This window comes from Anolis sagrei, chromosome 5, assembly GCF_037176765.1.
Source record: "Anolis sagrei isolate rAnoSag1 chromosome 5, rAnoSag1.mat, whole genome shotgun sequence".
In the NCBI taxonomy this organism is placed as follows: Eukaryota; Metazoa; Chordata; class Lepidosauria; order Squamata; family Dactyloidae; genus Anolis; species Anolis sagrei.
The window spans coordinates 85,861,897-85,879,099 of record NC_090025.1 but is presented as its reverse complement, the minus strand read 5'-3'; the positions used below and the strand labels follow the sequence as shown (position 1 = coordinate 85,879,099).

General features: G+C 39.5%; 1 protein-coding gene across 1 annotated transcript in view; it reads right to left on the bottom strand.

Annotated features, from left to right (window-relative positions):
- The window catches only part of PTPN12 (protein tyrosine phosphatase non-receptor type 12), an 88,294-nt gene that overhangs the window by 22,438 nt on the left and 48,653 nt on the right, over positions 1-17,203 (bottom strand). The window contains exons 4-11 of the mRNA XM_067468830.1: positions 16,257-16,352; positions 14,141-14,179; positions 13,522-13,593; positions 11,184-11,243; positions 8,640-8,782; positions 6,574-6,640; positions 6,164-6,241; positions 5,947-6,045 (exon numbers count right to left, since the gene is read on the bottom strand). Coding sequence (XP_067324931.1) covers positions 5,947-6,045; positions 6,164-6,241; positions 6,574-6,640; positions 8,640-8,782; positions 11,184-11,243; positions 13,522-13,593; positions 14,141-14,179; positions 16,257-16,352 — 654 coding nt within the window. The remainder of the gene's footprint in view (positions 1-5,946; positions 6,046-6,163; positions 6,242-6,573; positions 6,641-8,639; positions 8,783-11,183; positions 11,244-13,521; positions 13,594-14,140; positions 14,180-16,256; positions 16,353-17,203) is intronic.

Genomic DNA, 17,203 nt, shown 5'->3' with positions numbered 1-17,203 from the left:
GATGTTGAACAGGACCGGGCCCAGGACGGATAGAAAAGACTGCACAATACACAAACTTTCAGTACTAAGTAATAGAAGTATGTCTGTGGTAAAACAGTACAATAAAGCCTGAGCAGGGAAAAAATGAGACTTAGCTCTATCCAATCCAACTGTAGCTGTGTGTGCCTGCTTACAACAAGCAAAGTAAACAGTTACCTACAACGTCCTTATTCAATATACATCAACAGAGGAAAGGGGAGAACAGTAAACAGTTTCTGGAGACAAGCAAATATTCGAGGGAGGGGGTCCTTATTTTTTCCTCCTGGTTTTTCCATCTCAAAACAAGTCCAATTAAATCACATCTTTATTTATAGGGAATGAGGCAACATTTGGATGTTGTATGTGATAATGAAGTAATAGCAAGCTATATATGTATGTTTCCTGGGCAAAAATCATTGAACTTGGCAGATAAAAGGAACAAGACATGCAGTAAGATGAGAAATAATCATGAATTGCAGAAATGATGCAATATATACATTGGCTGTAAAAGTGACTCATAATTCAGTTCTGAGAAAACACTTTGTTTTAAGATGAAAGATGCTATTTCAAGACAATAAACAGAGAATTTGGAAGAAGGTTACAAGGACAATGAGAGCAAACCAGCTTATTTGCAACAAGGAGGGGGTCAAAGAAAAAATGGAGCCACAAGTAGATTGCTGGAGATCAATGAATACAAGTCTAGGACTTAAATGTATATAAATAAAAATGTAATGTTCGTTTGTGATACCATCAGAATTCAAAAACCACTGGGGAAATTGACACCAAATTTGGACACAAGACACCTAACAATCTAATGTATGTCCTTCACTCAAAAAAATTGATTTTGTCATTTGGGAGTTGTAGTTGCTGGGATTTATAGTTCACCTACAATCAAAGCGCATTCTGAACTTCACCAATGATGGAATTGGGCCAAACTTAGCACACAGGGCTCCCATGACCAACAGAAAAAACTGGAAGGGTTTGGTGGACATTGACCTTGAGTTTGGGAATTGTAGTTCACCCACATCCAGAGAGCACTGTGGACTCAAACACAGTGGAGTTTAAGGGAAATAGACCTTGACATTTGGGAGTTGTAGTTGCTGGGATTTATAGTTCACCTACAATCAAAGAGCATTATGAACTCCACCAATGATGGAATTGAACCAAACATGGCATACAGGACTTCCATGGCATACAGAACACACTGGAAGGGTTTGGTGGGCATTGACCGTGAGTTTGGGAGTTGTAGTTGTAAGGGAAATAGACCTTGACATTTGGGAGTTGTAGTTGCTGGGATTTATAGTTCACCTACAATCAAAGAACATTCTGAACTCCACCAATGATGGAATTGAACCAAACATGGCATAAAGGACTTCCATGGCATACAGAACACACTGGAAGGGTGTGGTGGGCATTGACCTTGAGTTTGGGAGTTGTAGTTCACCTACATCCAGAGAGCACTGTGGACTCAAACAATGATGGATCTGGACCAAACTTGACACAAAAATTCCATATGCCTAAATATGAACACAGATGGAGTTTGGAGGAAATAGACCTTGACATTTGGGATTTGTAGTTACTGGGATTTATAGTTCACTACAATTAAAGAGCATTCTGAAACCCACCAATGATGGAATTGAACCAAACATGGCATACAGGACTTCCATGACCAACAGAAAATACTTAAGGCCATCCAGTCCAACTCTCTTCACCAGGGCAAGAAAATGTAATCAGAGCCCTCCTGACAAAGAGCCATCCAGTCATAAATATAGATAGATAGATATGATTCTCACACATACACACACACACAGATATAGTATCATAGATTTGGAAGAGACCCTTAAAGAAGGACTATGATACGTTGCATATTCCAGAGTAGGCAAACCAGACACTCTCCACATCAACACTGACAAAGAAACAACAAGAAATACTGTTTACTCACAAGCATAAAGGAATTACATATATTAGAAACCAACACTTTCTCATTACTTTATTTTCCAGATCACCAGACTGGGCCACAGCAACGTGTGGCAGGGGACTGCTAGTCATTTAATAAAAAAGCAGTGACCTATTGAACCAGCCAAATGTATTACATATTCTCACCTCATTCAGTATATTGTACATATACACCGTTGTCAGTACAAAACATCAACAGAATTGCACTCATGGCACAAGGGTAAGTGTTTTAACTGCTGACAGTCAAATATTTACTCATGATCCCTGTAACACAAGCATTTCCCATTAAAGGAAGCGACCAATATGTTTCACACTGTGTATTCAATTAATAAACCAAATGTTCTGGCTACTGAACATGTGGATTAAGACATTCGCTTCTGGTACTCAAGATGGGGGGGGGGGGGGGGGGGGTAGGCGGGACACCAAAACTGCAAGCATTTATAATGCATGTTCCAAAGATCAGCTCATCCACAGTGGCAAAGAACAGATGGTGGTCTTAAGAAGAAAACCATTTGCCTTCCTAAAGCAGATTGCCTTTAGCCAACTTCTTGCCTATTTGCCTAGACAAATATTGTTCTGTTGTATTTTGGTAGCTGAATTTAAGAAAAAAATCACTTTGGTGCCAAGGCATTCTGTCTAGAGCAGGGGTCCTCAAACTTTTTAAACAGAGGGCCAGATCACCGTCCCTCAAACTGCTGGAGGGCCGAATTATAATTTGGAAAAAAAATGAATGAATTCCTATGCACACTGCACATATCTTATTTGTAGTGCAAAAAACACTTTAAAACAATACAATAATTAAAATGAAGTACAATTTTAACAAATATAAACTTATTAGTATTTCAATGGGAAGTGTGGGCCTACTTTTAGCTGATGAGATAGGATTGTTGTTGTGTGCTTTCAAGTCGTTTCAGATTTAGGTTGACCCTGAGTGGGGGCCGGGTAAATGATTTTGGAGGGCCGTATTCGGCCCCCGGGCCATAGTTTGAGGACCCCTGGTCTAGAGCTTGATCTATTCAGTTTCAAAAGCTGATTACATGCATATTATACTATGTTCATGGATTACTTCGTCCAGTAGGAATGGTGTGCAGACCAAACCTCAAAGTGGAGGACTTCCTGCCTTTATCTCCAATCACTGGCTAGTGATGACAGCAGGGATTCCTTTCCACAATGGAATCCGGGGATTGAGACTGAAGAGGAATGGGCCAGAATAAAGACTCCTCCCAAACCCTGGTTGCAAAGGTCGACAACAGACTACACAATTGGTTGGAAACCCACTCCAACCCGGGCTGGCTTCGAACTCATGACCTTTTGGTCAGAGTGATCTTAATGCAGCTGACACTCAGCCAGCTGCGCCACAACTATATATATATATATATATATATATATATATATATATATATAGTTGGTCCTCTGTATCTACAGATCCTCTTTGAAGGCTGATGTGGCCCTTGGTGAAAATGAGTTTGACGCCCCTGCTTTAGAACCAGTGGAAAAGCATCATTTCTGGATTCCTCTAAAACCTTGCAGGTGAAATTCCTTTGTATTCCATGTATGCTGTGCATGTGCCTTAATGGACAAATGTCAAGATTTTCTTCTGCAAGAGAAGTAGTAGTATGACTCACACTATTTCTGCTGTACTTGAATATTGACACACACCTCTCCTTGTCACTCTCTCATTCATGGAGAACTCAGATGAACAATACTGGCAAACACTGTAAAAACATTCTAGGATTCCTCTCACCAGCTTCTTCTTAGAATGGCATCAACACTGATAACTAACACCAAAATGCTTTCATTTGCATATTCAATGCTTCCTCAAACCTTCCACTGAGTGTAGAGTTTCAGAAGCCTTTTACTTCAAACCAAAGAGCTTCGCGGAGAAGACAAATACTTCATCTGTTTGAGGACTACAGATCTATAACTCTACTATAAAATCGCTTCTTTAATCACTGTCATAAGATGACCTAGTTTTTCAGCATTTAGATAGTTATAAATCCTCCTTACCCCAACTTGTTCAATGCCACTCAGGGGTTTCTTTGTCTTAGTAGGGGTTCAAACCCTGGTTTCCCAGAGTCCTAGTCTAACACTCAAACTACTATATCATCTTCTCCAAGGGTACTCATACAGATATCAAAGTTGTCATGGGAATCCCTTTAGGTACATAATTGAGGTTTTGGCCTGGAGTGTTATCAGTACGCTGATGACACTCAGCTGGTGCTGAGGATGGAGGGCAGACCAGACTCTGTACCCGATTATTTTCGTCAGTGCATCGAGGCCGTTACTGGATGGCTGCGTGCAAGCAGGTTGAGGGTGAATCCAGCAAAGATGGAGATCCTATGGCTGGGTCGACCGGGCAGTGGGGATATCCAGCTGCCTGCCCTGGATGGCGAGGCGCTATGCCCGTCATCATTGGTAAAGAGTCTGGGAGTCCTTTTGGATCCTCTGCTGACGATGGAGGCACAGGTCTCCACCGTTAGCAGAACCGCCTTTTTTCATCTGCGGCAGGCTAGACGGCTGGCCCCCTACCTGTCCAGGGACGACCTAGCTACAGTGATCCAGGCTACGGTCATCTCAATACTGGACTACAGTAACGCTCTCTACATTGGCCTTCCTCTGTCGGTGATCTGGAAGCTCAAGTTGGTTCAAAATGCAGCTGCTCGGCTTCTTGCGGAATTCAGATGAGATGCCACATAACACCAATCTTACTACAGCTGCATTGGTTACCAATTGAGCACTGGATCACTTTCAAAGTGATGGTACTCACCTTTAAGGCCTTGCATGGTCTGGGGCTGATGTACCTGAGGGACCGCCTCACCCCCTACCAACCCCAGAGATCCCTCCATTCTGAGGACCAAAATCTATTGGAAATTCCCAGTGTCAAGACCTTGCATTTAACCGCAACCAGACGCAGAGCCTTTACAGCAGTGGCACCATCACTCTGGAATACTCTACCACCTGACGTCCAATTCTTGCGAGACCTATCAGTTTTCCGCAGGGCATGTAAGACACTTCTCACTGAAGCCCATCACACAAGGTTGGAATTCACGCAGAGCCTCTTTTTCAGCATAATTACCCAGAAATATTGCAAAGAGCTAACTAGCAATTTATCTTTATTTTAGATCCTAGTCTGGCATGTGATAGATGACAGTTAAGAATGACAGTATGATATATATCTTTGAGAGCCTATCTTCTTCTAGAGCAAAGGTGTCAAACTTGTAGTCCTCCAGAAATTTGGACGCCAACTCCTAAAAACCATAGCCAACTTGTCCAATAGCAAGGAATTCTGGGAGCCGAAGTCCAAACACCTGGAGGGCCACAAATTTAACACCCCTGTTGTAGAGTTAGAATCCCACCAATACCTCCACAGTATCCTTAAGAGACTCTTTCTCCCGCCAGAATGGGATTCATCACATCACAAAGAAAGGGGGTGCTGATGGATTGTACATCAGTGTGCAATGAATTAGCTCTAGTTTTGAGCCCATGTTTTAAAATAACTATCCAAAATTCTGAAATCTATCTCCATGTTAGGTTCAGTACACTGGAGATCTCCTGCAAAGTTCAGGCTAAGAGTCCAATGACATGGGAAACATCACTGCAGAGAGGAGAAAATATTTCCACCACTGCTTGGAATACTGGTGCATATAAGAAAGCATAAAATGGGGATGGAACAAGGGGAAAAGAAACTGAGTTTCTAGCCATAAACCCTATGCTGAAGCCTTAAGAAAAAATACTAAAAATATACCAACAATCAAGACGGTAGGATTTTAATTGTAAACTATTTTTCTAGATTGGAAGTAGCTAGACATTTATGGATCGTACTGAGACAATCGACCAAGTAAGAAAAACAACTCATAAAAAGAACAGTAATGTCTAATCCCTGATCACCACTAAACAAAACAAAAGCAATTATACTCCAAGGAAATGTTACTATTTAAAATATTCTTAAGGTGCCAAAAAAAATCCACATACCAGGCCATCTGCAATTTTCAAGTTTGCACAACTCTCATATTTTTGTAGTTGTTTTTCAAACAACTGTGCAATGGCTCGATGAACAAGTTCATACTGTTCCTATGTACAAAATAAAGACCAAGATTAGCATATAGATATATAATTTCAGAAAGCCAGTTTTACCCAAACACTCATGCCACTGTCATAGAAGTGCTCTTTTGTATAAAGGCAATATTACCTTCGTTTGTACTGCAGAATGTCTCTGTGTCCTCATTTCTTGAATTAAACTGAACACATTGAACTCCTCTGGTATTTTCTGTGATAGAAAAGAGCAAAAGGAGAAATTGCTTTGTTTCAAATATTATCTAAACAGTCACAAAATGCTTCAGCTTTCAATATTTGCATATACTAAGATATTTCAATTCTGATTTTATGATTTAAGAATTGAAAGCACAAAGGAGTCTTGGTATTATTCTCAGGAAAACTAAATGACAAAGGGTACTAGTTCACTCAAATCTCATTTTCAAATGATTCTCAATTTTCCACATGGACTACAGATCTATTATTCTACTATAAAATTGCTGCTTTAATCACTGCCATAAGATGACCTAGTTTTTCAGCATTTAGATTGCTATAAATCCTCCTTACCCCAGCTTTCAACAAATTCCATGTATAATCTATGGCACAGATGGCTCCTGTTCTTCCACACCCTGCGCTAAAAGGGGGTAAAGACAAGCAAAATTATTGAAAAACAGATGAAAACACTACATTTTTGTCTGTACATACTGAACATTTGATAGGAAGCATTATTTTGGAAGGCACTTTTATAAGTGAAATTCTTTAAAGGAAATTTTATTCTGAATTACTATCAATAAAAATATCATCACAAGCAGACTCATATTTTAATCATAAAAGTTTTAATATCCAATAAAGTAAACTATTTAAACAACATGGCAAAGCTTTTATCTATTTTATGGACAGTACACGAACTGGATGCAGCACATTGTATAACAATGAATCCCAAATAACCCTACAACTGTTCACATTTTATTTCATGAGCAACCATGAAGAAGGGAGCAAAAATCATTTCAATATATAGCATTCCAAATGTTTTCAAAGTGGCTAGTTACAGAATTCAAAACACTATTATCTATATAAATAAAAATGTAATGTTCGTTTGTGGGATTAACAGAACTCAAAAACTACTGAATGAATTGACACCAAATTTGGACACAAGACACCTAACAAACCAATGTATGTCCTTCACTCAAAAAAATTGCTTTTGTCATTTGGGAGTTGTAGTTGCTAGGATTTATAGTTCACCAACAATCAAACTGCATTCCGAACCCCAACAACAATGGAATTGAAACAAACTTGGCACACATTTCTCCCATGACCAACAGAAAATACTGGAAGGGTTTGGTGGGCAGTGTCCTTTGGTTCTGGAGTTGTAGTTCACCTACATCCAGAGATCAAACAATGATGGATCTGGACCAAACTCTACACGAATACTCAATATGCCCAAATGTGACCATTCCGAACTCCACCAATTATGGAATTGAACCAAATATGGCACACAGGACTCCCCTGACCAACAGAAAACACTAGAAGGGTTTGGTGGGCATTGACCTTGAGTTTGGGAGTTGTAGTTCACCTACATCCAGAGAGCACTGTGGATCAAACAATGATGGATCTGGACCAAATTTGGCACAAATACCCCATATGCCCAAATATGAACACAGATGGAGTTTGGGGGAAATAGACCCTGACATTTGGAAGTTATAGTTACTGGGATTTATAGTTCACCTACAATCAAAGAGCATTCTGAACCCCACCAACGACAGAATTGGGGCAAACTTCCCACACAGAACCTTGATGACCAACAGAAAATACTTAAGGCCATCCAGTCCAACTCCCTTCATCAGGGCAAGAAAACGTAATCAAAGCCCTCCTGACAAAGAGTCATCCAGCCATAGATATAGATAGTTATATATGATTCACACACACACAGAGATATAATATCATATATTTGAAAGGTTCCCCTAAAGAAGGACAATTATATATTCCATGTTCCAGAGTAGGTGAACCAGACAATCTCCACATCAACACTGACAAAGAAACAGCAAGAAATACTGTTGACCCACAAGCATAAAGACTACATATATTAGAAACCAGCACTTTCTCATTACTTTATTTTCCAGGTCACCAGACTGGGCCACAGCAACGCGTGGCAGGGGACAGCTAGTAGTTAATAAATATAAATTTGTTTCAAAGCAGATTTCATTAATATGTTCCTTCTCTTACCAGGAACTCTGGGAAATTTACTATCATAAGAAGGTGCTTAAATGTTTGGGCGAAAAATTACTATCTACATGATTTCTTAGCAAAAAGAAAGAGCTCCAAGGCATGGGTAGACAATATATGCATTTTCAATTAAATTCCTAATTAGAAATGATAGGACTTTTTCAGACAAAATAATGTTGGCATGACACTTTGGAACATTTTGGTTTTGATTTCCACCTGAACCTATCTCAAAGTTTTCAGAGCAGGATAATAACAACTTTGAACAAGCACTTTATGCTCCCAGTTCTTCAGTTATACAGAAACAGGAGCAGGAAGTGGAGAAATGGGAGAAAGCTTTCCAAATAATACTTTGTATGCACTCCTATTTAAACTCCTGTAATAACAAGCACACAAAAAATTTAATTTAATACCTGCAATGTATACAAATAGGAACATCTTCATGTTCTTGATATTCTCTCATTAAACTGATCATGTCCAAAATGGAATCAAAAGATGAAGGAACATCATGGTCAGGCCAATTGACATAATGAAACTGATATATCCTACGTGTTTCCTAAGGAAAAAGAAAAAAAAATTAACATCTCGATTTTGTCAAGAGAGGCGTCTTCATTGAAAGGCAAGATGAAAATATCTGAAAATAAACAGATTCACAAAAAAGAAAATGAAAATAAATCATGGAAATGTTGTGGGTGCTGCTTCATACAAATGGTTCATCACACAGACATGACCATGAAATTCATCTCTAAGAGGCAACTGCAATACATTAGTACCGTATATTGTGGCATATAAGACGACTGGGCGTATAAGACGACTCCCAATTTTTCCAGTCTCATACACTGGAAGTCTCATACATCTTATAGAGCGGGTGCTGAAACTTCCAATCCAGATTGGAGAATCTGTGGTTGCTGGATATTGTGGGAGGAGTTGAAAATGGCAGTAGCCGCGTCCCTACCGTATGCAGCGACTGTATGAAAGCATTAAGGGTGACGTTGTACAAGTATGGTAGAAGAAAATCCATTCATCAGGATTCGTGGACTTAATGAAGGGGCACCTCGCCAGGACGGTGTAAGTGAAGGGCAGAGCAAGCTGCAGGCGTCCGGGGCGCCTGGGGTATGGGAAAAAGAGATAGAGTGGCTCTGGGCCCAGAAAAACACAACTCTTTTTACTTATCTGGTCTGCCCTTATATCCTATTACCATACCTCCTCCTCTGCTTCTCAGATCTCACTCCTGAAGACTGCTGTGAAGCGGTGCACGTGCGCATGTGCGAGATCTGAGAGGCAGAGAAGGAGGTACAGTAATAGGAAAATTACCATATTGAAATCAAATCTGATGCTTTTAAAAAAATTATTTGGTGTGTGTTGGAAGAGGGGTAGTCTTACATGGTGAGTATATCCCAAACTCTATATTTTAACTGGAAAAGTTAGGGGTCGTCTTATACACCCAGTCGTCTTATATGCCGGAATATACGTGTAGGTTCAACAAATGAATCACAAGAGATTAGAGAAAGACACATGTTAAAGCATTCATTGAATATCAGGTGTCAAGTTTTCCTTCCCAAGGATCACAGAACTAATTTTAAAGGTTAGAAGCATCTTACAAAACTATGAACTGAATGCCATCAACAAAAACAGCCTAAGTTCAGCCAAGATCCAAATGGTTCAATGGACTAAACAAACCTACAGTCTAAAAAGGGTATTAAAATGTTTGAAACAGCAGCTAAATCCCACAAATTAGCAAGGGAAGAAGTGTCATCTAAAAGTCATTACTCAGCAACAGCCAGATGGCTGAGGAAGCCCATTTGTGTTTTCCGGATATCAGTTTTTCACTAGGGTTGACAGCTGTAGGTATTGCCCTGGACTTGCCTACCCAACAGTAAGTTCACCAGGTCATGCTCCCTGGTAAAATGTTTTATTTACAGCGATACTGCAGTGGCTATTCGGGTTATCTGGCCCAATAGTAGACCCCCAATTTTTTACTTTAATATCATGTTCTCCAGCCCTGTTTGTGATTCATCTCATTTCTCATTGTCCACCTAGGACAATGGTTCTCAACCTGAGGTCCCCAGATGTTTTTGGCCTACAATTCCCAGAAATCCTAACAGCTGCTAAACTGGCTGGGATTTCTGGGAGTTGTAGGCCAAAAACATCTGGGGACCCAAGGTTGAGAAGCACTGACCTAGGCAGAGGGTAGGGGGCTAAAAGTATGACGATAACAGGGAAAATATGTACCAGAAAGGGAACTACAATACAGTAGAATTTCCTACTGAGCAACTTGCCACAGTGTAATTGCAATCACAATTCGGTTTTTATGTTATGCTGAGATATATTATCATCAACTTCAACACCCCTATTTATTGTGCCATAAAATGAACACGATGCTCTACAGTAAAACAACTGAAAAGCTAAAAAGTTTTATGGGTGTGCAGTTGCCATCCTTCCCATTGGCAAACAGTCAAAAGAACAATTTTATGTTGTTGTTGTTGCTAATATTATTATTATTATTGACACAACAAAATTAGTACACAGCAAACAAGATCACTATGCTGGCTGTTGTATTGGATCACACGTCAAGACACTGCCCAAGTGTCTAGGACTGTGTGATGTATCAACGAATAATCCATGCAGATCCGATTAGGGTGGCCTTTTGCATCTGACAGGTGGTAATTGTGTCAGCGCCAATTGTGTTTAAGTGCAGGCCAAAGTCTTTAGGCACTGCACTCAGTGTGCCGATCACCACTGGGACCACCTTTACTGGCTTGTGCCAGAGTCTTTGCAGTTTAATCTTTAAATCTTTGTATCGTGTCAGCTTTTCCAGTTCTCTTCACCTGGGATTGCAACATCAACGATCCATACTTTGTTTTTTAACATGATTGTTTTTTTATTATTATTATTATTATGCTTATTGATTTTATCATGTTTAACTTGACTAGAGGACTCAACTTTTATTTACTTACATTCTGGAATTCGAATAACAAAGTTCTAATATAGTAGTCAGTTCTGACTTGCTCAGCTTCCTAAACAAAATGGAAAGATTTTTGTCAATACATGGAAACTTCACAAAAGTCTGCTCTAGTATTGATAGTAATATTACACTCAATTGATCCAAGTAAATCTAAGGTAGCCACAGAAGTTAAAAAAAAACCCTGAAGTCCTCCACTAAAATGAATACTGAAAGCATGTAACACTGGATTTGGAGAGTAGGGTTTATGTGTCACAATAAACAAGCCACAAACAGGAAGTCTGCTACTCCCACTTGTAATGCCAGTAAGCAGGCAACATGCACTAGCATTTAGTATGAAGAACATCTAGAATTATTGAAACACTGAAAATAATGACTTCAATCGCTTCCTTCCAACCAAGCTGAAAGGGCAGAGTACGTGCCCAAAGTTCATCAATATAGTCTAAAACAGGGGTTCACAAACTTTTTAAACAGAGGTCACAGTCCCTCAAACTGCTGGAGGGCCAGATTATAATTTGGAAAAAAAACCATGAATGAATTCCTATGTACACTGCACATATCTGATGTGTAGTGCAAAAAAACACTTTAAAACAATACAATAATTACAATGAAGAACAATTTTAACAAATATAAACTTATTAATATTTCAAGTGTGGGACTGCTTTTGGCTGATGAGATAGGATTGTTTTTGTTGTTGTGTGCTTTCACGTTGTTTCAGACTTAGGTTGACCCTAAGCGAGGGCCAGGTAAATGACCCCCCGGGCCTTAGTTTGAGGACCCCTGGTCTGAAAGATAGCATCTTAATCTGTGGATTGTGACCCCTTTATGAGGTCACAAAAATGTTGTGTAGCTTGCCACTTAGTGGCTGTTTAAGATATTTACATGAATCTTGTTAGCAACAACATGCAGCAAATGTTTCAACTGCCACTAGAGACTGTAAACAAAGCATGCCAGCATGGCATTAAAATGCTGAAGATGCTCCATGTCCTGTAATATCAAATATTCAGTCAAGATTTAAATTCATTTTGTAAAAATAAACATGTATATCCTTGTTATTAACATGCAAATTTGCTTTAATCTTTAATAAATTGATAAAAGTATATGTACTCCAAAGAACTGTTTTAAAATACATTTCTGTATGATTTATTATTAGTAAATGTTTTGTTTGTATACCTATTTTATATATCTATATGGGTCATGTAAAATGTCTTAGGTCAGTGGTTCTCAACCTTGCTAATGCTGTGACCCCTTAATGCAGTTCCATATGTTGTGGTGACCCCCAACCATAATATTGTTTTCGTTGCTACTTGATACCTGTCATTTTACTACTGTTGTAAATCGTAATGTAAATAGCTGATATGCAGGATGGATTTTTATTCACTGGACTAAATTGAGCACAAATACCTAACATGCCCAAATGTGAATGCTTGTGGGGTTGGGGAGAGAGGATTGATTTTGTAATTTGGGAGTTGTAGTTTCTGGGATTTATAGTTCACTTATAATCAAAGAGCATTCTGAACTCCATCAGCGATGGTTTAAAATCGAACTTGGCACACAGAACTCCCATGAGCAACAGAAAACACTGGAAGGGTTTGGTGGGCATTGACCTTGAGTTTGGGAATTATAGTTAATCTATATCCAGAGGAGTGCTGTGGATTCATGCAATGATGTATCTGGACCAAACTTGGCACAAATACTCAATATGCCCAAATGTGAACACTGGTGGAGTCTGGGGAAAATAGACCTTGACATTTGGGAGTTGTAGTTGTTGGAATTTATAGTTCACCTACAATCAAAGAGCATTCTGAACTCGACCAACAATAGAATTGGGTCAAACTTCTCACACAGAATCCCAGTGACCAACAGAAAATACTATGTTTCTGATGGTCTTTGGCGACCCCTTTGACACCCTCTCACAACCCCCTCAGGGGTCCCGACCCCCAGGTTGAGAAACACTGTCTTAGGTGAAAACAGGTCATTAATTGGGGGGGGGGGGATTAAAAAGCCCTGGTCTACAACACAACATAACTCAGATGAGTCCCATAGTGTAGATTTAATATATTATGGCTTCAATGAGAGACCTCCAGTTATTTCCTTCCAAAATTTAGTACCTCACTATCAGCGAGAAAGTATTAATTTAGTATCACCCTCTAAATCAGAATTCTATAAATTTGCTTATATAGTTCTTTGATTTCCTCAGCAATATATGAACTCAAGAATCACAAATAACCAACATGTGAGCTTGTGTAGAAACTGAAAAAGTTGTAATATGCACAAATTACAAGTTAGTTTAAAGATTATCTGTAATAAATCCCCACTGATAAAATACTCACACAAGAAATATGAAATGATCCAAAGCTAATGCCTTCTTCCCCATACAGAGGCCAGTAACGTTCACATTTTTTCTGTTATCCAAAAAATGCAAATTTAAAATCAATAAACACATATATTTGTAAGTACATACAGAAGATGGATTTACACAGTCACTGTAATCCTCTCAAAGTTTTAGACATTTCAGCAGGTGATCTCATTTCATTAGGTATGCAATCGGTCCCTGAAGGCTGCCATTTGTATGCTATCCTTAGTATTTACTCCAACTCACCCTGCTGCCAGTATATTTAGCATACCTACCCTACTATGAAGCTCTTAAAAGTATTTTAAGTGCTTTACAATGTCTAAAGTCATTTGTTGCTGGAGTTATTTTTACAATATCTTCCTACACATAGTTCTATGAGAGCTGTGCAAGAAAACTTGTGATTTTTCATGAACTAATACCAATAAATGCCATTTTTATATTTTGTAATATGAAAAACTGAGATTCCCTTAAGAAAACATATCGGCCAGTACAGACGTGTGCTTCGCTGACCAAACCCAAATATAAAATTGAACTCCACTAACACCTATAGCATATTAGTTCTACCACATAATCAAGTCAATACTTTGTATACATACCCTTCCCATTTCAAACTCTCGACAAGCCATTACAATAATCTGGAACAAAAAAATGTAAATGTACTTTTAAAATCCTTGTGCAATGAAATATCTGCACATGTACATTTATTATTGACTAGCCATCCCTTGCCATGCGTTGCTGTAGCCCAGTCTGTGTATATATATATTTGTGTATATGTATATATATGTAAAGGTAAAGGTAGTCCCCTGACATTAAGTCCAGTCATGTCTGACTCTGGGATGTGGTGCTCATCTTCATTTCTAAGCCGAAGAGCCAGCGTTGTCCGTAGACACCTCCAAGGTCATGTGGCCGGCATGACTGCATGGAGCGCTGTTACCTTCCCGCCGGAGCGGTACCTATTGATCTACTCACATTTGCATGTTTTCGAACTGCTAGGTTGGCAGAAGCTAGGGCTGACAGCGGTATATATGTGGTTTTGTACATGCATTGTAATGTTTTGTTTTAGGTTGTGATTTTTTAAAGTCTCTTCTGCTGTGTTTTTATGAGTGATGGTCACTTGTTGGCCTGATAGGTTCATCTGCCATTCATTTTCCAGTCCCAATTCAAGGTACAGGTTCTTACCTATAAAGCCCTAAACGGTTTGGGACCCACCCTTTGCCCCACCCTGGTCATTCCACAGATATATAAACCCATTTTCCTAGTTCCAATAGACTTCACTACCTCTGAGGATGCTTGCCATAGATGCAGGCGAAACGTCAGGAGCAAATGCCTCTAGAACATGGCCATATTGCCCGAAAAATCCTACAACAACCTAGGTTTGGGACCCACCTATCTTCATGTTCGTATCTCCATGAACCAGGCTGAACTCTTTGATCTTCGGGGGAGTCCCTCCTTTCACCCGTGCCAGTTTCTCAGGCTCGCCTTGTGGGTACAAGGGAGAGAGCCTTCTCGTCTGTGGCCCCCCGACTCTGGAACTCATTGCCCGGAGAGATTAGGAAAGCCCCTAATTTTATATTTTAATGCTATGTTGTTTATTTTATTTCTGAGAAAAGCAGACTGATGCAGAGGGTGAGGCTGTTATTATTTATTTATTTATTTATGAGATGTATACCCCACCTTTCCCCAGTTAAGGGCCCAAGGCAACTTACAGCCAGTAAAACCATCTATATAAATAAAAATGTAATGTTCGTTTGTGGGATTAACAGAACTCACAAACCACTGGACAAATTGACACCAAATTTGGACACAAGACACCCAATGTATGTCCTTCACTCAAAAAATTGATTTTGTCATTTGGGAGTTGTAGTTGCTGGGATTTATAGTTCACCTACAATCAAAGACCATTCTGAACCCCACCGAAAATAGAATTGGACCAAACTTGGCAAACTGGAAGGGTTTGGTGGGCAGTGTCCTTTGGTTTTGGAGTTGTAGTTCACCTACACCCAGAGATCACTGTGGATTCAAACAATGATGGCTCTGGACCAAACTTGGCACAAGCACTCAATACACCCAAATATGAACACAGATGGAGTTTGGGGGAAATAGAACTTGACATTTGGGATTTGTAGTTACTGGGATTTATAGTTCACCTACAATCAAAGAGCATTCTGAACCCCACGAACGACAGAATCGGGGCAAACCTCCCACACAGAACCCCCATGACCAACAGAAAATACTTAAGGCTACCCAATCCAACTCCCTTCATCAGGGCAAGAAAATGTAATCAAAGCCCTCCTGACAAAGAGCCATAGATAGATATAGATAGATATAGAGATATGATATGATTCACACACAGAGAGATATAGTATCATAGATTTGAAAGGGACCCTTAAAGAAGGACAATGATATGTTGCATGTTCCAGGGTGGGCAAACCATACACTCTCCACATCAACACTGACAAAGAAATAGCAAGAAATACTGTTTACCCACAATCATAAAGAAATTACATATATTAGAAACCAACACTTTCTCATTACTTTATTTTCCAGATCAACAGACTGGGCCACAGCAACGTGTGGCAAGGGACGGCTAGTACAATATAAAAATTAAAAGCAAGTCATTCATGCCATCATGTTTGCAAGGTTATGCATTGTGAAACATTTATTACAAAAAAAATGCTCCCATCACCAAATGAAATAACATTAAATACTTACTGCAACGTTGTACTCCCATATCATCCTCCAGAAATCTATTACTGTATTTGCTAGTGGTCCTTGGGTAGCAACGTACGCTTTTGGCCCATATACTCCCTATAATTTCAACAGACAAACTGCATGTTTAAAATATACAATAAACTTTCTCTTAGACATAAATGATGAACTATGGATAGGTTTGTACACATCTGCATAAACACATACATTTCGCGATCCAAGGAGAAACTTAATGGACAAATACTCCATTTACAAACAATGAAAATATAAAACATACACAAAGTGAGCCGCGGTGGTGCAATGGGTTAAACTCTTGTGCCAACTGGTTAGAATTTGTAAGACAGAGCGAGCTCCTGTCTGTCAGCTCTAGCTTCCCTTGTGGGGACATGAGAGAAGTCTCCCAGAGGATGGTAAAACTTCCAGGCGTCCCCTGGCCAATGTGCTTGCAGATGGCCAATTCTTTCACACCAGAGGTGACTTGCAGTTTCTCAAGTCGCTTCTGACATGATTTAAAAAACAAAAAACAAAATAAGAATTGGGTTGTTGTAGTTTTTTTTGGACTATATGGCCATGTTCTAGAGGCATTCACTCCTGACGTTTCGCCTGCATTTATGCCAAGCATCCTCAGAGGTAGTGAGGTCTGTTGGAACTAGGAAAATGGGTTTGTGTATCTCTGTATCTCTTGTCTGTTGGAGCTAGGTGTGAATGTTTCAACTGCCCACCTTGATTAGCATTTGATGGCCTGGCTGTGCCTGGGGCAATCTTTTGTTGAGAAGTGATTAGTTGTGCCTGATTGTTTCCTCTTTGTTGTTTTGCTGTTGTAATTTTAGAGTTTTTTTAATACTGGTAGCCAGATTTTGTTCATTTTCATGGTTTCCTCCTTTCTGTTGAAATTGTCCACATGCTTGTGGATTTCAATGGCTTCTCTGTGTAGTCTGACATGGTGGTTG